At 52.3% G+C, this 23,539-nt stretch overlaps 1 protein-coding gene across 4 annotated transcripts; it reads right to left on the bottom strand.

Moving 5' to 3' along the window:
* Positions 1–22: 22 nt before the first annotated feature.
* AQP7 (aquaporin 7) lies at positions 23–23,539 on the bottom strand. Of its 4 annotated transcripts, none has more exons than XM_027615199.2 (8): positions 23,264–23,539; positions 22,068–22,118; positions 17,752–17,872; positions 11,483–11,606; positions 10,718–10,855; positions 10,389–10,507; positions 9,991–10,208; positions 23–812 (listed from the first exon to the last, which is right to left on the bottom strand). In XM_027615199.2, exons 2-8 carry the CDS (start codon positions 22,091–22,093, stop codon positions 725–727), a joined length of 834 nt encoding a protein of 277 aa, XP_027471000.1. In that variant the 5' UTR covers positions 22,094–22,118; positions 23,264–23,539; the 3' UTR covers positions 23–724. The 4 variants fall into 4 exon arrangements, with proteins under 4 accessions (XP_027471000.1, XP_027470997.1, XP_027470998.1 ...); XM_027615196.2 differs by lacking the exon at positions 23–812 and adding an exon at positions 7,476–9,607; XM_027615197.2 differs by lacking the exon at positions 23–812 and adding an exon at positions 7,476–9,607 and having other exon boundaries at positions 10,389–10,504.

The following is a 23,539-nucleotide window of genomic DNA, read 5'->3' as shown; positions in this document are numbered from 1 at the left end:
TAAGCAAATGAGCATGACTCTGTCCCAGCAATACCTTATTTTATAGACACTGAAATTAGAATCTCATACAATTTTTCATGTCACAATATCCTTTTTTCCCAGCTATTTAAAAATATAAAAACCATTTTTAGCTCATGGGTTGTACAAAAACAGGCAGCAGGCTGGATTTGGCCAAGGACCTTAGTTTCCCCACCCAGTTCTAGAGCAGTGTCTCCAGCAGAGTGTAAAGAAGGGATTGGAGGATTAACTTTGAGGCAAGAGACCCAGCAAAGAGCTATAGGGAGTGATCCAAGTGAAAGATGAGGATGGTGGAGGTTAGTGCTGCAAAGGGAAGAGATTCAGGAGATTGGATAGGATGCTTGGTGTCATCGGGGAGCTAACACCCCTCGGATCACTAAAGGGGCCCTAGGCCCCCTCAGCAAGGGGAAGCTACTTTCTCATGGGTTTGGCAGATTCTCCACCAAGCAGTGGCCTTGGGCAAGAATTTATGTGTGGGCTAAAGGGAGCCATTCGTGGAGGACTCCCGTGGGCAACACGACCCCACATTACTGCTCCCTGAGAATCAGGTGATAGCATCCCTTCCCCTTCCAGGCCCACCCTCTCCTTCAGCAGGAGGTTCTTTATGGGGCCAGAGCTTTTCAGAGACCCAAGTTCTTATCTCTGGAATTCCGTCTGGCTTGTCCAGCAGGGCTGGCTCCTTTCAACAGTGGTGCCAGTCTGAGGTTCAGGAGGAGGTTGTTGTATTCAGGCTTGGAGATGAAAGCAGCCCTCCTGATTGCAGGGGTCTGTGTGAAGCAGCTCTGGATCCTGTCCTGGACAGGCCAGAGAGCAGACCACAGGAGGGGAAGAAAAAAATGTCAGTCTTGTAGGAGAGGTTCAAAGTCTCAAACAGTGGGTCCTGTGATTTAGGTTTGGGGGAGGGGATCCTTCCATCATGGTGTCAGCCTTCTTGCGTCATGCCTGAAAGCCTGGAGACCTTGTTCTCTAAGGAGAACCTGCTAGTGTGCCTTCTCTTCTAAAATTGGGGTGTGAATGCCTGGTCACCTTCACAGACCTGCCTTCCTCATCAGTCCTCTCATATGCCCAGCCATACCCATTGTGAAATTTCTTCTTCCCAAGCTCCTTACACGACCTCAGCACAGATACCCCAGGTGATCTCTCATGGCTTTTTAGAGCCCACAAATCCCCAAAGATCTCTAAGCTAGCCCAACCCCTCAGTCTACAAAGGCCTAGCCCAGAAGGGACAAGGCTCCATGGGGTCACTCTCAGTGAGAGCCAGGCCAAGACTAGAATCCAGGTCTTGGGTTTCCCAGTCTAGAACTGCCTCTAGGTCAGGAGGTGTCTTGAGTCCTCAAGGAAAGGACAACTGTCTTCCCCAAACAGAATTCCCTTGGAGCCCTTCCCAGTGGCCCAGGCCACCTCAGCCTCAGGCTTTATGTGGTTACTCTTCATAAGGCATAGCCTCCTGGGAGACCTGACTGCATATAACCCAGCCAAACTGCTAGGACCCCTGATTGGCTGCCTCAACTCACTCTGCGAACCCTGGGCAGTTTGCTTCCAGTGTCTGGGCATTGGTTTCCCCATCTCTCAGGTCAGTAATAGTTCCTGCCGTGTGCTATCCCAAGCCATTGGAAGGGCAGTGGGTAGACAGGATCTGAGAGGCTGGGAGACTCTCCCAGTGTCATATGGCATCTTAGTACTGTGAAGCTGCTCTGGCAAGGGCTGGGGCTTTCAGTCACCCAAAATTTGCCAAGAATCTCTTCTAATAGTAGGTAACAGCTTTTGAGCACTTAATATGCATCAAGCACTGTGCTCATTTCTTCTTCTCAAAGACCCTTAAAGTATATATTTTTATTTTTTAAAAAGATTTTGTCAGAGCACAAGCAGGGGGAGTGGCAGGCAGAGGGAGAAGCAGCCTCCTCGCTGAGCAAGGAGCCCATTGCAGGACACGATGCCAGGACCCTGGGATCATGACCTGAGCTGAAGGCAGACGCTTAAACGACTGAGCCACCCAGGCATCCCTATATATATTTTTTAAAGATCCACTTATTTATTTTAGAAAGTGCGCATGCAAGTGGGGGGAGAGGGAGAGAGAGAATCTGAAGCAGACTCCCCACTGAGCATGGAGCCCAACACAGAGCTTGATCCCACGACACCGAGATCATGACCTAAGCCAAAACCAAAAGTTAGATGCTCAACCAATGGCATTACCCAGGTGCCCCTGAAGTATATATTACTATCTCCATTTTACCAATGGGTAAAGGTTGGAGTTAGGTCCCTTGCCCAAGATCACTCAATGAATAATTGGGGATCTGAAATTTCTGTAAGGCCGGATTCCAAAACCTGTGTCCTCCACTACACACACAGTTTACCTGGGAGTCGCTGGGACTGCAATATCTGGCAGGTCAGTACAGGTGGGATTGAAGTTTATACTGTGTCCTAATGTAGGGAACACCAGCAACCCCCAGGAAACGGGACTTTTCCTAGAATGGCCGCTAGGGGACAGTATGTATTCCCCAAACCAGGAGCCTGGGGAGGGGTGGGGTAGCGCTTCCACTTTGCCTCAAAAAAAGCTCTTACCTAAAGTTTTTTAGTAGAGTTTATAACCAGTATCTTTAAAAATTATTACCTCCATTTTTTTAAAATACTGTTTTCTGTTTGTTGACATAAACAGTGTAAGCACAGGGGGAAGAACAGATATCTGAAGGAAGAATATCCCAGGCAGAGGGAATAGCCATTGCAAAGGCTCAATGGTGGAAACGTCCCATGTACCTTGAAGGAACAGCAAAGCCATCCAGCTGTAGGGGAATGAATACGTAGAAAGAAGCAGGGGCCTGGAGGCCATTGGAAGGCTTAGGGCAGAGGAGTAAAGGATATGATTTGGCTTATTTTTTGAAAGGAACATTCCAGCTGATGTATTGAGACTAGACTATAGGGGTGACTCAGAGCAAAAAGGCTGGAAGATGATCTGAAGACCAGTTCTGTAATCCAAGAGAGGTGACAGTGGCTCAAATCTGGGTGATGGTGGCGGGGTGATAAGAAGTGGTTGGTTTCTAGATAATTTTGCAGGTAACACCTATAGGGTTTGCTAACAGCTGGGATGTGGGTGGGGTGTGAGAGAGAATGGAGTCGGGGACGACTTCAAAGATTTTGGCTTGAGCAATGGGAAGACTGAATTTGCCATTTACTGAGATAGGAAAGAGTGTGGGAGGAGCAGGTTTAAGGGATGAAAATCTGTCCAGTGGGTGGTTGTACATGGGAATCTAAAGTCTGGAAACAGGATTGGACAGGAGATCTAATTTGGGGAGCTGTTGGCATATAATGGTATTTACAGGCTGGTAAGGTCACGTTGGGAAGGGGGGTGAAAGAGAAGAGGTCTGAGGACTGTACTCTGGGCACTCCCATCATCTAGAGGGCAGGGAGCTGAGGACAGGGCAGGAGTCAGACATTTCTGGAGCCAGAGCTGGGGGTTGAAGTTGGAGGACCCAGTGCTACAGGGAAGTCCTTTGTGGTGGGGGTCTCTGGAGTTTTCCTCCTGGTTGCCTAGGAGTCTGGGCTTCTTTTGCTTTTCTGACCATTCTGAACCTTCTGAGAGAAGGGGCTGGCTCCATAGTACAAGTCAGGGTTCCTGGGGCCAGGGGAGATCATGGGCCTTGGCTGCCTCCTCCCCTTTAGCCATCTCTTAAACATGGGTACTCCCCAGGACTCCATCATCTCTCTCTGGGCCACCTCATCCATCTGCAAGCCTTCATGTGCCTCTCTGGACTTAAAAGCTCTATCTCTAGCCCAGCCGGTGTTTATCCCTGGATGCCCCACAAACACCTCCAGTTCAGCAATGTCCAACCTCCAAACTCCTTCCTGGTATATACATTACTTTCCAGTCTCCCCTACCCCAGCACTGATTCTCCCTTAGAAGTTCATCTTCTCCCTAATGTCCTTGACCTGGGGCAAAAGGCTAGAATAGAGTGGGGGTTCTGGGGCAGTGGGGAGGACAGCAGCACATTCTTGCTGGACCTGGCTGGGCTGTGCCAAGGGCCTTTCGTGACCCCCATCTGAGGAATCCTCCTTATCAGCCGATGGGGATTTTTTGGGTCCCTGGAGGACTCAAGGAATCAGTCCTAGATTTAAGACCTCATCTGTGTGCTTGGGTGTACCTGGTTCTGAGCTGTGTGTCTTCTCTCTTTGCCCCTGACCCAGCCTATGAAGCTCCAACCGCCCTTATTAAGACCCCCAACTGGGCCAAGAGCATAAGCATCCCCTCCAGAAGCCCCTGCACACACCCTCCAGCACCCACCCACCCCCTTGACTCCTGACCACAGACGTAAGGGGAGACCATGACCTCTGGCAAACTATTCCTCACCCTGCTTCATCACAGCAAAGTGCCAGGGGCAAAGTTGAAACCTGAAGCACCTCGCCTCTGAGCTTCATTATCCCCATTTACAGATGAGGAAATTGAGGCCCAGAGAGGTTCAGTAACATGCCAAAGCTCAGTGGAGGGCACTTGAGGATTTGGGGTTATTTGTTCATTAGGGGTCTTTGTTTTTTGAGTATTTAATTATTTTAACTGTACCTGTATGTTATATATGCATATTTATAGGATGTGTTTCACAATTTAGAGACCAAACAAAAAAACGAGGCAAGGCCGTATTGGTAAGGACTGGAATCCCTACTGTCTACGCCTTACCAAGCCAATCTCCCCAGGCCTCAGCTTCCTCGGATGTAATGAGGACCACAGGAGGGTGTAGCATGGCAACAGAGAACACACGGCCCACATGTCAGGCAGACTCATTTTCTCATCCCAGCAGCCTTGTGAGGTGGGACTATTATTATCCTGTCTTACCGAAAGTCAGCCGGCTAGTGAGTGGTAGAGCCAGGATTTGCATCCAGCCTGGCTGCCCTCTTTGTGCTCTCAGGGGCCACAGTATGGGCCCTGCTGCACCCAGGAGAGCTGGGTCATAGCTCTTTCCCACTTCAGGGTCAGCACAGAGGTAGGTACATAGCCACAGGTCAGGCTGCTCAGCTCTGAGGGGCCACAGGCTCCTCCCACTGGGGGCATCAGCACCCCAGCCTGGCCCGAGATGGCTGCTCCCATCTCTTTCTGGGCTGCAGGACCCCATCTGAGGGAGGAGACATACTAGCCTGACTGGCGTGCTGCCTGTGGGTACCTTGTCCTCAGAAGCCCTGAGTGGGGAGAACGAGCAAGGACAGGGAGTGAGGGGCTCTCCCAAAGCCAGGACCACCACGCTGAGGACCAAACCTTCATCTGCAAAGTCCTGGAGTGGCCTGGCCTGGGGCTGGGAGTTGTTCCTGCCCTACCCTGTCCCTGTTTCAACCACAGCCTCAGTTGGGGTGGGGGAAGGGAAGTGAGGTCATGACATGAGACTGCAAAGTACTGGAAGAAGTCAGAGCTGGGGGGCTCCCCCCAGACACCAATAAATCCAAGCCTCAATGCCCAGATAGGGAAAATGAGACTCAGAGAGGGGATGGGTTCTGTCCAGGTCACATAGCCAGTCTGTGTTGGGCCAGGGCCTGGGAGAATGGGAGCAGAACAGGACTTCCTTGACTCATAGCCCAGCCTGGCTCCCAGAGCTAAACAGATGCGTCTCCTGGATCCAGCCAGGGCGTGTGTGTGTGTGTGTGTTTACAGGAGAGGTTGTGTGTGTGTGTGTGTGTGAGACAGCAGAGCTAAGAGCCAGGGCGGGCATGTGTGTGTGTGTGTGTGTGTGTGTGTACAGGAGAGGTGTGTGTGTTTACAGGAGAGGTTGTGTGTGTGAGACAGCAGAGCTACGAGCCAGGGCGTGCGTGCGTGTGTGTGTGTGTGTGTGTGTGTTTACAGGAGAGATTGTGTGTGTTTACAGGAGAGGTGTGTGTGTTTACAGGAGAGGTGTGTGTGTGTGTGTTTACAGGAGTGTGTGTGTGTGTGTGTACAGGAGAGGTGTGTGTGTGTGTGTACAGGAGAGGTGTATGTGTGTGTTTACAGGAGAGGTGTGTGTGTGTGTGTTTACAGGAGAGGTGCGTGTGTGTGTGTTTACAGGAGTGTGTGTGTGTGTTTACAGGAGAGTTGTGTGTGTGTTTACAGGAGAGGTGTGTGTGTTTACAGGAGAGGTGCATGTGTGTGTGTTTACAGGAGTGTGTGTGTGTGTGTGTACAGGAGAGGTGTGTGTGTGTGTTTACAGGAGAGGTGTGTGTGTCTTTACAGGAGAGGTGTGTGTGTGTGTGTGTGTGACAGCAGAGCTAAGAGCCAGGGACCCACAAGGCACTGACGCCCACCCCACCTCATCCTAATTCCTTCCTCCCTTCCTTCCTCCCTTCCTGCCTGCCTGCCTGCAATGAGACCTACAGCCATCCCACCCTGAACATGCCCGATCTCGTCTGCCTCTCTCTTCCAGAGGCCTCCCTTACCTCTGCCCCAGGCCTTGGGCTTACCTCTTCCCTGGGCCTGGCCTCAGTTCACCTTAACCTACTTGTCTGACCTTTTCTTCTTCCACTCTTCCTACCCTTTTTCCTTTCCAGCAGTCGCCCTCCACACTCCCACCTGAGGGCCTTTCAGTGGCTTCCCTCAGCTTGGCATGCTCCTATCTGGTGTCCACATGGCTCACTCCCTCTCCCCCTTCAAGTCTTTGTGCAAAGTCACCTTCTTAGTGAGGTCTTCGGTCTTTACAGTCCCACATGCTTCCTATCCGTCTTTCCTTTTTTTTTTTTTTAAGATTTTATTTTATTTTTATTTTATTTTTTAAGATTTTATTTAACCCAATGAGGGGCTCAAACTCACAACTCCAAGATGAAGAGTCACAGACTCCACCAACTGAGCCAGCCAGGCACCCCCATCCCTTCTTTTTTTTTAAAGTAGTTTTATCTGGGGACGCCTGGGTGGTTCAGTCGGTTAAGTATCTGCCTTCAGCTCAGGTCATGATCCCAGAGTCCTGGGATCGAGCCCCATGTCAGGCTCCCTGCTCAGCGGGGAGCCTGCTTCTCCCTCTGCTCCTCCCCTCACTCGTGCTCACTCTCCCTTGCAAAAATAAATAAAATCTTAAAAAAAAATAGTTTTATCACATGTATGCCCAAAGAATATATTCCTTTTTGCTTGTTTTTCAATACCAGCACTGGTGTCATACTGAATAGGCTACTGCATTGCTTTTTATGCCTCCAAACGTTTTCCATGTTGTTACAGGAAGCTGTTGTGCCTCAGTTTTCACTGACGTGTATCATGTCCTGTTGTCTGTGACTGTAGGGCAAGGTAATTATCTGCTCCCCACCTCGTGGACATTTGCCTTTGTTTCCAGGGCCCCATGATCACCCACCTTGTACCTCTCCTCAGCAGGTGCCCACTCCACCCCTCCCAGCCGCCTCCCAGCCGTGCGCCCAGAACACTGGTCACTGACCCTCCTGTCACTATCCCACGGCCCCCGTGATATCCACACAACCATGACTTCCCCAATCTCTGTCTTCAACTCTCTTCTGATCTCCAGACCATATAAAAGGCATAATTGTTTATTCTGCACTTCCTTACTCTGTGCCAAGCACTATTCTCAGCATTGTACATGTTTTATTTCATTGAATATTCACAGCGACACAAATGGTGGATAATATGAGACCCATTTTACAAATGAGAAAATGGAAGCCCAGAGAGGTTGAATAACTTGCTCAAGGTACACGTCTCTTGCCCCCAAGTCCCATAGGCAACTCAAACTCAGCATGCCCACGATAGAACTTATCTTCCTCTCCAAACCAGTTTGTCTCCCATGCACACTCTCAGGGGGCACATCAATGCCCCAGGTCCAAGCCAAAAACTTAAATCAGCCTGACCCCTGCCGCATCCTTACCCACTCCTCCCAATTTGAGCCAAGTCCTGTGGGCTTTACCTCCTCCATATCTAGTGAATCCCCTTTCTCCCATCTGCTGCTCCTCCTGGATTATTGCCTCTCGCCATACTCCCTCGCAGGCTCCAATCTCCCCCTTTCCCAGCAGCTTGCACACGGCAGATCAGGCGGGCTTTGCTAAATCTCATCTCACCATGTCCCCATCTCTAGAAGAAAGCCCAGCCTCCTCACCTCAATCTCCTCAAACTGCAAAGTGCAGCAACCAACCCCAGAAAGGACAACCCTTGTCCTCCACTCTGCTCTGCCTCCTCCCTCTGGGGAGGAAGCCATCCCTGTCCTCTGCCCCGCGGCTGGGCAGTGAGCCCCCTCTGAGCCCCACAGCCCCCTCTCGGTCACTTAGCTCCTTCCTCATGACTATCCATCCTCATTAGACTGTGCTCCTCGAAGGCAGAGGCCCAGCCTCATCCACTTCAACATCTTCAGTGCCCAGGCAGGGCCTGCACACAGGAGGTTCTCAATAATTGTTGAAAGGCTGAATGCACAATGACAGAAACCATGGGTGATGCTGCCTCTGAGTCCCAGAAAGCAGGGTAATTCCCGCTTGATCCCAGAGTGGGTGGGGATGCTGGTTGCCCCACCTCCACCCAACCTCTGTGCCTGTCCTTCTGAACCCCATAAAGCCATTTCCTGTCTCTGTACCTTTTGGAAGAATTTCCTTCTCTGCATCTTCCTTCTGACTCTGGAATTCCTTAGTGTGGAAGAGCTCTGACACCAGTAGAAGAAAGAGGAATCCAACCCTTTACCTACTGTCAGTCTACATCAGGCATTTTCAAGGTGGAGGAGTGATTTTGCCTCCAAAGGTAAGAACACTGATTCATGGAAGTGGAAGATGAAAAAGTCTTACTCTATTTTGTATAAGGCACAAATCTATATACACAATACTGAAACAGACATATAGTACATCTGTGGTATTAAAATACCATGTGATTAAGAAAGAAAATGTCTAAAAGGCTTCTGAGGGAAGCAATAATGAAAAAAAAGGTTGAGAAACTCTGATCTACATGCTTGGGCCTTGCTTTGTCCAGTCCAAGGAGTAGCCAGAACTAAGGGAGAGTCTAGAGTCCCATCCCAGGGCAGCTCAACATATCCCCAGAGCTTACCCCCAGCTAGCTATTGTCCTTTCCCCAAAACCATCCCTTCCCTACCCTATGCCTGAAAGTCCACCATTCTGTGTCTGGCATCCTTTAATCTCCTGTTCCTACTGAGGCCGTAGATCAGCTCTTCCCCCATTCTCCCCAGGGGCACCCCAGTTCCCAAGGCTGGAAGGAGTCAGAGACCTCTTAGCTCTGTGCTCCAGCCTTGGGCTACTGCATAACCCTGGAGTTCCTGGAAGAATTCAGTAGGGAAGCCCAACCACAGGAGGCACCCAGGAAGTGGGGGTGCCGCTGTGTTGGACAAGGCTTTCTTTATTAGAGTGGGGGGATAGGGTCACAAATAATCTTTCTTAGAAGTGCTCTAGGTGGATGGGGTCACTTAAGGGTGGGACAGTTCGGACTGAAGGTCTGTTGATGGGAGACACAGAGACAGGGGTGAGGGGAGAGGTCATGGGTGGGTTTGGCATGGTCTTGGGCAACACGGGTATTCTGCGGTCTTCATACACCATAGAGTCCTCCAATATCTGGGGCCTCCGTGCGATGGTGGAGCCAATGAAGACCAAGTAGATGATGCCACCTAAGTAGGCACCTAGGAGTGGCGCCACCACTGGCACCCACCACCAGTCCCGGGCCCTGCAGGCAAGAGGCAGAGGCCTGCTGAGGGGGCTGATGCCCAGCACAGTACCCGCATCCACTCAGGCTGCGACAGAGAGTAGGGCCTGAGAGTAGAGGAGTGACCCCCATTCTAGCCTAAGAGTTGCCCCTGAGCCTGCCAGATCAGCTTCAGCCTGATTCAGGGACAGGGCTGGTCTGGGGCAGGATTGACATTCACTCCAAGAACAGGATCTGCATCGGTGCTGATCTGGGGCAAAGGGGGGGGGGGGGCCACACCTGTCTCCCCAGGCCACCTGGGAGCTGGGCAGGACTCTCCTGTGCTGCTCCTCACATCACCCCCCGCCCCTCTGCATGCAGGGCACCATAGAAAACTTGCAGGAATGGGCTGGGCAGGGCAGTACCTGAAGACCTGTATACCCCAGCCAGCAATGTAAGTGAAGAAGCGGGGAGGCAGGTCCCGGGATGGGTTCATGGCATATCCTGTGTTCATGCCCAGGGACACTCCAATGACAACAACGAGGATGCCAATCACCAGGGCCTGTGTCCCTTGCAGTGCTGGGTTGTTCTCCTTGTCCGTGATGGCGAAGAGACATAGCTGGAGCATTCCTGTCACTAGCACCTGGGGAGCAGACACCGTGGCAGCCCCTTGGGCCCCTAGCTAAACCACCGAGCTTCAGCAGTGCCCCCAGCCCCAACCCACCGGCAGAGACCCCATCCAGAGTTCTTGTCCTTTCTAATGGGAGGGCTGCCTGCTAGGTGGGGAGGGCTCGAGGAGGGGAACCCACACTGGACCACTGACCTCATCCAGGAAGCCCCTCCACAACGTTGAGTGGTCAGGAAGGTAGGTGGCAAAAATGCTAGCGGTGGCTATGGGACCAGTCACTGTCAGACGTCCACCCGAAAATTCAATAATGGCTGCTGTGGAGACACAGACTGATTGTGAAGCTGCCACCAGCTAAACCCCACTGGAGTCCCAGGGTTAAGGCTGTAGGATCCATGGGTGGGGAGCACCTCCAAGGCTTTCTCTCCCAGATGTTTTCACAGACCAGAACACTGGGCTTGGATCTGCCCGTTTTTCAGAGGACAAGGCTGAGGCCAGAGATGGACATCCCAGGGCAGGACACTCACAGTAGAAGAGGCAGTAGATGGTGGCAGCAGCCAGGAAGGAACCCAGAAACTGACCCAGGATGTACACGGGAAACTTCTTCCAGGACATGCGGCCTAGTGCACAGTTGGTGAAGGTCAAGGCCGCATTCATGTGGGCCCCTGCGGGGAGGGGCAGAAGTGTCAGAGGTGTGAGAGCAGAGACAAACAATAATAACAAACAATATGAGAGTGGGGCGCCTGGGTGGCTCAGTTGTTAAGCATCTGCTTTCGGCTCAGGTCCTGATCTCAGGGTTCTGGGATCGAGCCCTGCATCGGGCTCCCTGCTCAGGGGGAGGCCTGCTTCTCCCTCTCCCGCTCCCCCTGCTTGTGTTCCCTCTCTCGCTGTCTCTCTCTGTCAAATAAATAAGTAAAATCTTTAAAAATAATAATATGAGAGCAAAAATAACAGCTAGTATTTATGGAATGGACTCATTTAATCCTCACAAGGACCCCACGAGGCAAGGACCACCATCTCCATTTCACCATTAAGGAAAGTGAGAGACAGAGAAGTTAAATAACTTGCCTAAGATGACCCAGCTAGTAAAAAGAGGGAGTCCAGGGGGGCTTGGGAAGATTCTGGGCAGAGTGGGTCTGAAGAAAGGGGTGCAGGGTGTTCTCCCTCCCCCCATGGCCAGTGAGGTTTGGGTTCAGGTGGACTTGGAGAAGGGGCTGGCTGGAGGTAGGCAGGAAGAGCCCGCAAGGGGACACCTGTCCTTGCTGATCAGATGGGGCCCCGGGCTCACTCACCAGAGATGTTCCCAGCCATGTGCACTCCCATGGTGACTCCGAAGCCGAAACCCAAGTTGACACCGAGGAAGCTCCCAAATTTACCTCCTAGAACCATATGGGCCACGGAGCCGAGGCCAAACACCTGCAAGGGAGGGCCTCTGAGGGGACCACCTGCACAGAAGCCCCAACCTCACAGGAGGGCTCGGGCTCAGATTGGGCTCCTCGCCCCTATGCCCCAGGCCCCACTGTGCATTGCCATTGGAGACCCTCTGCCATGCCCTCTTCCTCCAGAAATTTTCCTCTCTGACTTCCCTTTATGATGTGACCAGCGAGAGCTGGGTGGGGCTGTACAAGGAGCTGGGAGGGAAGTGGCAATGTCAGGGGCTCTTAAGGACACATCCAGGCCCCCAGACCCCAAGCCCACCTGACGTTCAGGGAAGGGAGCAGGGCTTCAAGGAGGGCATGGTTGATGTGGACTGAACCCCTCAGAGTATCTTACACTTCAACCCAACCTGCAGGAAGTTTCTTCAAGGGATCTCCAAACTGGCCTGGACTCTGTCAGAACCCCACCCCCTACACACACAGCGGCCCCGAAGCCCAGTGAGGTTCTACTCCGCTTGCCTTCAGCAATGGTTCCATTGCCCTCAGGTGTCATTTCTGAACTTCTGGCTCTTGCCCATCCATAACTGCTGGATCACCTCAGAAGATACCCCCCGCTGACCCCCTTCACAGGGAGATTAGAGGCCTGAAGCTAGGCCCTCACTCAATCTCCTGCAGCTCCCACCAGAATCCATACCTGCCTTCCCCTTCAGCTCTGGCTCCCGTGCCCAGCCTCTCCATCCCTCTGCAGACACTTCCCTCTTGCCTGTATCTTCCACCCTCCCCTTGACAGCTCCCACGGACTCAGGTCCCTTTCTTCCTGCCGTGAACCCCTGGACACCCCCTCCCTGTGTGGGCCAGGCTCTAGGAAAGAACACACTGGCTGGCTCCTTGATCCCTTCCCTAGCTCTCCCTCTTCAGTCTGGCTCCTGCTTCCACGTGTCACGGACACCAAAGCTCTCCCCGAGGGCTCCAGCCTCCTGATTTCCTCCAGATCCCTTTAGCCGTTGTCTTACTTGACTTTGCTAAATTTGACCTTCTTAACCACTCTGTGCTTCTGGAAAGTCCCTCCTTTTTGGCCTCCATGACATCTCTGTCTCTCCTGGTTTCCTCTTACCTCCACAACCTCCCTCTCTACAGTTCCTTCCCACATTCTCCCTTCATCTGCCTCGTGAATATGGACGACCCCAGGGCTCCATCTTTGCCCCTGTCATGTCTCTCCCCAGGCACTCCTCCTGGGCCTTCTCACCAGATCTATGGCTTCAGATATGCCTGATGCACTAAAATGCCCCAAACCTCCACCTAAGAGCAAAATCCCTATCTTCAAATACCTACTGGGAGTCCAGGTTTTTCAAAGGCATCTGTGGGCTCTTCAGAGGTTCTGTGCTGAAAGCTCACCATCTCTCAGAAAATGTGATCCTCATCGTATTTTGTCCACCCCAGCCGGCCAGGCCAGAAACCTAGATGTCACAAGTGAGAGCTTCCTCTCCCTCATCCCCCACACCCAGTCCGCGTTGCCTGCACTCTATCCAAATCTCACCCAGCCTCCTCCTTGCAGCCAGAGTGACCTTTCTGACAGAAAAATTTGATCATGTCTGCCCTTCTTCAAACATTTACTGGCTCCCCTCCATTTCTAGGATAAAGTCCAAACTCAATAGGCCACCATTTAAGACCCTGTATAATTTTATCCCTTCTGCCTCTCAGTTTCATATCTACTCAGTGTTCTCTATGTTCAGCAATAGTATTACTACTAAACCATAATAACCACTTATTGATCACTTATTGTGTGTCAGGCACTTGTAAGCAAGTTGTATCTATCACCTCCTTTAACACTTATGCCACACCAACCTTTGTGTTAGGTGCTCTTATTCTCCCCATTTGACAGATTGTTAACCAGGTCCTAGAGAAGTTGAGCGGCTTGTCCAAAGCACACAGCCTGCACAGAGGGAGCCAGGATTTGAATCTAGGCAGTCAGCTGTGCCAAACAGCCTCAGCACCAAACAGCCACACTGCTCCCTGCCTGCCTTGTTTTCTAATGCTTCTGTGGTTTTGCGTGTGCTGTTCCCTCTGTCCGGAGTACCCGATCCCAGATTCTGAAAAATCAATACTCTGCTTTAAAACCATACTCAGAGGGCACCTCCTTTGAAAATTCCATGTGCTTTAATACGCTGTCTCCGAGGGACCTATAGATATCGAGGCTGCTGGAAATGGAAGTCTAGATTCATCCTCCAATATGATGGCCACTAGCTACATGCAGCTATTAAGTACTTGAAATGTGGCCAGTCCAAATTGAGACCTGCTCTAAGTGTCAAGTACATACCAGATTTCAAAGACTTAGTAGGAGAAAGAGAATGTAGAATATCATATTAATAATTTTATATTGATGATGTGTTGAACTGGCAATATTTTGGCTACGTGGATGCAATAATTATTCAAATTAATTTCACCTGTTGCTTTTTACCTCTTTAATGTGGCTACTAGAAAATTTTTTAAAAATTGCAAATGTGGCTCCTACTGTATTTCCCTCATACAGCTCTGTTCTAGTGTTTTCGAAAAAGAAAGCCCGGAGAATGGTGGACATGGGAGCTATAGCTGAAGACGTTGGGGAGGATGAAAGTGAGAGGAGTCAGCTGCGGGCTGCCCCCGGGTGGGTTGGCATTAGAACTCCCGGCTGGAGCAGGTGTTGCAATGGGAGAGAAGCAAAGGGAGAATGTGCCCTGGACACCAGAGAGCAGCAGAGTTTCCCAGGAGAGTGTGGTCCCCACGGTCACGTGCCGCCTCCAGGTCAAGGGCATAAAGGCCTGAAAAGCATCCCTTTGGATGTGACAATCCAGCAGTCTTTAGTAATGTGGTGAGCACTGCATCATCAGGCCATGGGGACAGAAACCAGGTCCCAGAAATTGAGAGGTAAGTAGGTGATGAGGAAGAGTTAAAGGACACCAGTGCAGACAGCTCTTTGAGAACCTATCTGAGAAGAGAGGGAGGGAGAGCGTGATCACTGAAGGGGCTCACAGGCGGAAGGGAGGAATGTTTTGTGTTGTGCCAGTTTAAGTAGAGAGACTTCAGTGTGGTAAGACTGGGAGAAGGAGAGGCTCTCCCTCAGGATGGAACTAAGTACCTGAGTAGACTGGAGGGTGGGACTGGTGCAGGAGTGGAGGGTCCTCCATGGAGGAGGGGCCCTGCCCCTAGCAGGGAGGGGGGCACGTGGATGCACAGGTAAGTGGAGTCTGGGGCTGCAGGGACAGGTGGGTGAGGAGCCAGACAGGGGAAGCCCGCCCGATGGTTTTCTCTGTCAAGCTAGAAATCAAGCCATTCTGATTAAAAAAAAAAAGAAGAAGAAGAAGGGGGGGCCGAGTACAGAGCAGCTTTGGGAAAGTCTGAGCACAAGTGGAATCGCCTGGATAGGGGAGGGAAGGGACAGCTGAGCAGGACCATGTAGTCCCCCAAGAGCTCCAAGACAGGTGCAGGAGAGCCCAGAGACCGTCAGGCTTAGGGCCAAGGGTAGGGTGAGGCAGGAGAGGACAGGAACAGAGGGGACACGGGGGTGGGGAGTGAGGCCAGGACGGGCTGACAGGCGTGGGGATGGGCAGGAGGTGCAGGGGCTGGAGCACGCACGGAGGGTCTGAAGACCGAGGGTTCACATTTCCAAGTACGAGCTCTAAACCATTTGCTAAAAATAATGAATGAGTGACTAAACCCCACGTGATCTCCTGTGTCAAGGTTGCCAACTTGCAGCCCATGGGCCAGTCTCTCCAGAACACAGGTTTTGTTTGGGTAACTTGGTTTTGACGACCAGAAGTTTCAGCCTCTGGAAAAAATCAGAAGCTCGGGCAACGCTGGCCAGCATTCCGCCCTGCGTGGCAGCCGTCCACTGGGGTGGTGGCAGAGGTGCCTTTGCACAGGCCGGCACTCTGCCCTTAGCCACAGTCCCCACCACTCTAAGTCCACTCTCTGGCCCCCATAGCATGTAAGTTTGCAACTCCTCCCTTTATGGCTCCTGTCGACAGCTGCTTTTCCAGGCCCCTATGGGCCCAGCCCCTCCTCTCCATGCCCAGTCAATGTGGCCCAACCCATTTGGGTCCCCATAAGCATGAGGCCAGTCCTGAGCACAGCACCCTGGGAGGCTGCAGAGTAAAACAGTCCACTTCCCTCATCCTGGCTGCAGTAAATGGGGCCCAAGGTCACACTAGTTTTTCTGGCAAAACCTTCGCCGCAATGACTCACTGAGCTTCCTATAACTGAAAAAGCCCCCACTTCTTGGCACAGGCCCCAAACTGAAAATAACAACACAATGTCCTAGATGAGCTTAAACCTCACAGAGTTCTTTTATAAGGGTGATTTCCCTTCCATCCTCACAGCATATCTGCCTGGCAAATATTTCTGCTCCTCTTCTACAGATGGGGAAATTGAGGCCCAGAGACTACCAAAGGCCTGAAAGTGAGGGCCTTACCTCAGCTGGGGGAGAATTAACAAGCCAGAGTGTTGTAAATTCTGCCATAGCTAAGCGAAGGGACAGAGAGTATAGAGACTAAGGGTCAAGACTATGATATTAGGTTGGACTGGATTTAATCTGAACTTAAAATGTGACCTTGGACAAGTAACTTAGTCTCATGCAGGCTCAGGTTGCCCATCTGTGAAGAGGATTTGAGAAGATACTATACGTAAGGGGTTTAGCATCATCATGGCTGGCATGCAGTAGGCAGGCGCTCAATAATAATCTCAATAAAAGGAAGAGAAACAGGGACATGGGAGGGCATAGTGCATGTGGGTGGTGCCAGCTTCTCCTAAGAGCTCTCTGAGGGGGCACCTCCTACCTCTGTAGTTCCAAGGTTTAACAGCCCTCACGAGGCTGGAATGTCTTGTCATAAATGAATGACTTCACCCTGGGTTAAGGCTGGACATCATCCAGTTGCTGTCCTCACAGCCAGGAGTCAAAACAGGAGGGCAGGTAATGGGGAAAGGGGAGGGGGCAGGAAGCAGGGAGGGGAGGGCAGTCGAGAGCACTTATCATGACAAGAGACCAGCACATATGCCCTGCATGCGGAGAGAGGGGGAGTTTCTAAGAAACCTCACATCCCACCTGCAGTCTGGTTTCTGTCCCAACAGCCAGTAAAAGAGCCCTTGTCGAGGTCTCCAGTGGCCGCCATGTTGCCAATCCCTACAAACCCTTGCCAGGAGTCACTTTCTCTGGCCTGTCTGCAGCTTCCCACTGCTGACCAGCCCCCTCCTTGTGGACCCTCCCTTCTATAACAGGTCTCCCCCTCTCCTCCCACCTTTCTGGCCTCTCCTCCTCAGGCTTCTTTGCATGCTTCTCTTCAGGGTTCTGTCCTCAACTTATTTTTTTTTCTCTTTCTGTACACTCTCACTGGACAATTTTATAACCACCATCCATATTCTGATGAGCTCTAACTCCTTACTTCCAGCCCAAGTCCCTCTCTTGAGCTCCAGACCCCTATATCCAAGCCCCCAGATGTCTCCACTGGCACCTCACCTGAGCACACCCAAACTGACCTAGCCTCTGACCCGGAAGTGGGCCCCGGGCTCTAGAATGGCCTCCTCCTCGGCACTTACCCCTCATCCACTACTTGCAAAGTCTAGGTTCCTCCACAAGTCCCTCAAATGTGTGCTTTCTTCCCCATCTCTGGACCAGTCACCACCCTCCCTCTATCCTAGGTCAACAGCCTCTTAACTGCTTCCCCTCCCACCAGTTCTGCCAGTTCTGCTGGGGTGCTCACACTGCACCCCAAACCGCCTTCTAAAATCCAAATCTGAACACATCACTCCCCAGCTTGAAAACCTTCAGCGTCTCCTCATGGCCCTCAGGATTCTCAAAGCATGACGCTCAATGACACTTCTCTCTAATCCCTGTACCCTTAGTTTCCCTTCTCCCCACTTCCAGCCATGCCCCCTGACACCTGTGTCCCAGGCCATGGTTTTGTTCTGCCCCCACACATTATGATCTCTTTCTTTCCCTAAAAGATGACGAGAAAGAGAAAGCTCTCTCTTTACTTTCTTATGCTTCTCCTTCAGGATTCCCACTCCAAGGCTGGAGAATGGATAATGTGACCCAGGGGTCAGTGGTGGGGAGGGGGTCATGGATTGCCTTCACTGAGCCCCACCCTCCTGAGGTCCTGGGGTGCCTGTCCCTCCCTCAGAGCCCACCCACCCTGTGCCTCCTCCCCACTCACCATCATGACGTACGTGCTCATGAACTCGGCCAGGAACTCTCGCACCATCTCCTTCTGCATGATTGCTTGCATCCTTGTCATGACCACGGGTGATGAGACCATCTTGGAGCTGCGGGTGGACCTGGAGCAGCAACCCGAGCCCGTGGGCAGGAAAGAGACTCGACTGTACTCGCTGCCATCGGCCCTTTAACTCATGTCTCGGTTAATGGGTAACTCAGAGGTTACCCACACACACCTCCTCTTGCCCAGGGCAGCTGGTACAGCTGGGATCTGAGACGACTGAGAGCCACAGGGGTGTGGAGAGGGACTGGTGCTAGATGGCCAGGCTAGGTCCCTTCTTCCTGGAGGGGACTGGCCCAGTGGGAAGCGTGCACTAACGAGGTCATTTTGCAGAGAAGGCTGTGGGGAGCCGAAAAGTGCCATCTGTGGGGCCATTGAGTCTCAGAGGAGAAGCAGATGGGAGAGAGCAGGCAGAAGAGTAGAGCTCAGCTGTCCATCTGCCTGCCTGCCTGCCTGCCTGCCTGCCTATCTGTAGGAGCCCAAGCTTCAGGAACACAGGCCAGGCATCAGGCACGACTTGTTAATAGGAGGCACTCTGCAAACAACACAGGGTGTGGCAGAGTCTGCTCAGGGCTCTGTCAAGACTGAGGCCTGAAACTTCCATCACGTTCTGCCAGAGGGGAAAGCATCTGCAACGTGCAGCGGGCTCGCAACCAGGTGGACACAGACTTCTGTGGTGAATGAATGAATGAACAAATGAGAGAGAGGAGGGAGGAGAGGAGGGACTGGATCTTCCCCTCTGTTGTGTGCTCAGCACAGGGCCAAACACAGAGTAGGTGTGCAGTAGATATTGTCCATTGAATGAAAACTGGGGAATTAAAAAATTCCATCTGTCATACTCTCCACTAGATCCCCAAAACCTCTTACAGGGCCTCGCACATGGTATATACTGGACAAATATCTGTTTAATAAATGCATGTTTGGATGGATAGATAGACAAAAAAATGAGTTACGGGTTCCCATCATCTGTTGGGGGCAGGGTAGAGAGCTCTGGTTTGGGGAAGGAGATGGAGTCTGGAGGCTAAAGAGGAGGAAGAAGGCTACAGAGCCCTTTAAGTGTGGCCTTAGTGCTTGTTCAGACTGGTGACCCTCCCCCTGCTGAATGCCTGAAGCTGACCCCAGCCCCTCAACTACCTCATCCTGCCTGGGATAGCAACATCACCCCCCACCCCCCCCAAGGCTTCCTGAAATTTCCCCGGCCTCACAGCAGCACAGAATAAGTAGAGGGAGTAAGAAACGTAAATCAGGCATGGATAAAACATCTTCTACTTTTCTGGCTGAGACCTGTGTTTAATCTCACCCACCCTGGTCCTTGCTCTGTCCTTACCCCAGGGAAACAAAGCAAGGGCTGAGCATCTGGAGAGGGATATAGAGTTGCCGGGACAATTTGTTGACTTCCATCCAACTCTGGCTCCCATGAAGCATTGTGGAGGGGGGAGTGTCTCCTTGCCCCTATAACCAGTCTCTCAGCCCTGAAGAAGTGCCTGTGAGTAGCCCGAGGCAGGCAGGTACCCAAGAGGGTCCTGGGAAAGTACCACAGAGGTAGTGGAGAGATGGACAGAGCAGGAAGCCAATGACACCAAGAGAACTTTCCAACCGTGGCGTCTTCCTCCTCAACACAGCAAGCAAGACACATTAAGCAACAAATAACCACCAACCAGCCACTGACCCAGAGATTTATCAAATGCCCACTATGATCAAGCACTGTAGTAAAGAACACTGTCATGATCCCTGCTCTCAGGCAGAAAAACAATGAAGTAATTGCTATAAAGTGTGAGGAGTGTTGCCACAGGTGAAAGGTGGGCATCACTAGATTGCAGAGAAGACACAAACGACCTAGAGTAGGGGGCGGGAGGGTCTCCCACAAGAGAGGAAACAGGTTGAGAATGGAAGGCTGGCCAGATGAAGGAGCATCAGGGGAGGCAGGGGAAAGTTCAGGGCATTGGAATGGCATGGCAGAGGCTTGCCGCTAAGACAGCATGTGATTTGTAAGGATGAACTCCCCAGGGATGGGCTGGCCAGAGAGAGGAGAGAAAGTAGCATGAGGTGGGCAGAGAGGGGCACAGGGCCAGATGGTAGAAGACCTTAGGGCCCATGTTAGAGAGTCTGAACTCGACCTAGAGGGCCAGGGTTCAGTGGAGGATTTAAGCAGGGGCACTGCCTCCTCTATGGAAGCTGGGATGAGGGAGCAGGAGTGAGGGTGTGACGAGCAATCAGGAAGCTTCTGCCACAGCCTGAGCAGTGACGGCAGCCTGACCCAAGAAGGTGCTGTGGAGATGGCTAGAAGACAGTGAAAATGACACACTTAGTGTTTGATTGAAGAGGAAAATGGAGAGGGAAGGGTCAGTGATGACCTCAGGTTCGGGCAGAGCAGCAGAATGACAAGTGAGCACAGGAGAGAAGCTGCAGGCTTAGGCAGGAGCATGAGGAGGCCCTCGGGCTGCGTGGAGTTTGACGAGCCTCCTGGACATCTAGGTGGAGATGGCCAGTAATCCGGAGGCAGCTGGTCATGTCTTGTTTAGAGATACACATCTGGAGGTCATAGGTGGTCATTTGATCCTTGGGCAGAGATGAGATAGCTCAAGGAAAGGGTGTAGAATGAGAAAACTGGCCTACAAGCCAAGAAGCTAACGGCCAACCAGATAATTATCTAAGTAATATCTGCTAACCAAGGAGCTAAATAGCTAACAACTCACCAACCAACCCTTCAACTAACTAATAATCTAGCAACTTGGCCAACTAACGGAATCTCCTATTCACCAGCTCATTTAATGATCTAATCAACCAACCACCTGTAAACCAGCCAAGCTCCAGCGGTACAGTGTACAAACCGAATCTCCACCCTTGGATCTCTCCATCTAGTGGGTCTGATGGATAACGGCAGCGCCATCAGAGGTGAGAAGCCAGGGGTGGGAGGTGAGGCTTGCAGAGACTTCTGAAGAGTGGGCAGGTGGTGGCCTAACGTGCCTGTGAGGGAGGAGAGTTGTGGTGGAAAGAATGGTGGGGGTGAGCACAGTCTGGATATTTCAGATGTGACTAGATATGAGGCACGGGAAGACAGAAGTGTCAAGGACAGAGCCTCGGCTTCTGGCTTGAGCAATGGAGAAAGGGATCCTGACCTGAGCTGAGGCCACAGGAGGAAGAGTGGGCTTCGGGTGTGGAGGCTGTTTTCAACTGGAACTTTGTTGCTTGTGGGACACCAGTGGGTCTTTGGAAACAGTGTCTAAAGCCCCAGGAGAGTCCAGCACAACGGGGAGCCATTCATTCTGTCTATCCAGGAGTGAACAAAAATCTCTGCTCACGTGGAGCTCACAGGCAGGCAGCGAAGAAAGGCAATAAGCAAGTACATTTTCATGTTAGAAGGTACTATGGGGGTGGCGCCTGGGCCACCTGGGTGGCTCAGTCGGTTAAGCGTCTGCCTTCGGCTCAGGTTGTGATCCCAGGGTCCTGGGATGGAGTCCTACGTCAGTCTCCGCACTCAGCTGGGAGTCTGCCTCTCCCTCTCCCTCTGCCCCTGCCCCCACCCCACTCGCACTCTCTCTCTCTCTCTGTCTGTCTCTTTCTCTCATAAATAAATTTTTTTTAAATCTTAAAAAGAAGAAAGAAAGAAAGGAAGGAAGGAAGGAAGAAAGAAAGGCAGGCCTATGGGGAAAATCAGAGCAAGGAAAAGGGTGTGCGGTATGATTTTAAGTAAAGCAGTTGGGGTAAGCCTCATTGAGAAGGTGACAGACATGAGGAGGTGAGGGGAGAGCATTTCTGGCAGAGGGAAAATCACTGAAGGATTCTGAGCGTGTCTGAGGGAAAGGAAAGGAGGTCAGTGTGACTGGAGTGGGAGAGAGCAGGGATGGCATGGGGGAAGGTCAGAGAGGAAACCGGGACCAGATAGGCAGGGCCTGGGCTGTTGCAAGGACTTTGGCTTTTATTGTACCCCAAAGAGACCTGAGCCCATGAGGGTGAGAGGCAGTGAGTTCAGTTCAGTTGAGCGTGACCACCTACATAAAGGCAGCTGGAACCCACTCAACAACCCCTTGGCCCTCACCCAGGTCTGAGTCGCCCATCACCCCAGGGCCCAGCACAGGGCCCAGGTAGGAGAGGCCCTTGTTCTGGGCCTCCCTGACCCAGTGGGGGATGGGAAGGAGGGGGGTTGGGGAGGGTCAGCTGCCATGAGGGAGAGGCTGAGAGTAGGGCAGGAAGGGCACAGGGGTATGCTGGGGGTGGGGGATGGGAGGCTGGAAGAGAATGGGTAGGGTACTTACCGCCTCTTCTTATCTGATTGAACCATGTTCTGTCTTTGAGATTTTTAGATGCTGCAGAGCCAAAGAGAGGTCATTAGGGCTGGGGGGGACAGAACTTGGCCCCACATTCTCATCACACCTCAGCCTCCCAGGGGAGAAGCCACAGGGACAGGTCCTGCCGGTTGCGGTTGCGGTCTCTCAACCCAGCCAAGCTGGCAAGGAGTGGTGTGGATGTGTTTCAGCCAATGGGGAAAGGCCCTGGAGTCCCACCCCCTCTACCGTTGCTGGCCTCAGGACCCCTGGACCAGGCCCTTCACAGGTCCTCCTGACTTCCCCAGGTTGCAGCCCAGCTTTGGACAGTAGAGATGCCCACAGCCTCCCCTCAGTGGCTCCACCCTCACATATGTGGGTATTACTGCCTTTAGTCTAACCTCAAGCCCTCTTGCTCCTGACTTAAATTCTGATTTTCCAGGGCCTTTTCCTTGCGTGCATGCACACACACACACACACACACACACACACACACACACACACACACACACAGTGAGGTCCTGAGAATTCATTTAGTCCATAGTTCCACCTCAGAGCAAAGTCTACTCTCTTACCTTTCCTGAAAATTCCCCAGCGTATTCCCATTGTCCACACAAATGACCACACAGAGGTAACCCTTGAGTTTCCCCAACCTGTAAGTCCCCCTGGTTCTTTAGCCCGATTCCCTGTAGCTGCAGCACAAGTTCACATCCCTAGCCCTGACTGCGGCACCCTGCAGCCCCCAGCCCCAGCTTCTCAGGAGGGAACTCCCAGGGGAGAAATCATTCCAGCTAAGCCAGCAATCAACACATCTCTCTGATCTGCACGCCTTCTGCTTTGGTCCGGGGTCTGGTCTGCGTGCTCTCCTCGTCCCCTGGCCAGCACTCTCCTGACAGGCCAGCCCAACACTCTCCCAGCCTCGGTGGCACTGCTCTTCCTCCCAGTAGTCAAATCACAGGTGAGGGAACTAAAGCCCAGAGAGAGTGCGGGACATGCCTGTGTCACACAGCAACTCAGGACTAAACCAGAACAAACATCCTGGCTTTCAGCTCCCAGCCGGGGTTCCTTCCCCAGCTAGTCCCATCGTCATCTCTCCACCCCCCCATATGGTCCCCAGGAAGTAGCACGCTGAGGCCTGGGTCACAGGGGAGGCCCCCTGTCCCAGCCCGGCCTGGAGCCCAACTCACTCTACTGAAGTGCCTTATGTTCCTCAGCGTCCACCTTGGGGGCTTCTCAGTTATAGCAGCTCTTGATCTTGTTCCTCCATGACTGTCCCGGGCTCTGGTGGCACCCCCGGCTGGGACTCCACTGTCCCTGTGTCCCCAGTCTAAAGCCCGCCTCTCGACCCCCCCTTGGGGTGGCCCCACGCGCTGCTTTGCTCTGCTCCTCCAGGGGAGAGGTCAGTGGGGCAGGGGTTTGGCCCGTGCCGCTTGGGCCAAGTCCAGACACACTGCCTAAAATAG

The sequence above is a fragment of the Zalophus californianus genome, chromosome 13, assembly GCF_009762305.2.
Source record: "Zalophus californianus isolate mZalCal1 chromosome 13, mZalCal1.pri.v2, whole genome shotgun sequence".
NCBI classification, from domain to species: Eukaryota; Metazoa; Chordata; class Mammalia; order Carnivora; family Otariidae; genus Zalophus; species Zalophus californianus.
Note: the sequence above shows the minus strand (reverse complement) of the source record. Positions and strands in the feature narration are given on the sequence as shown.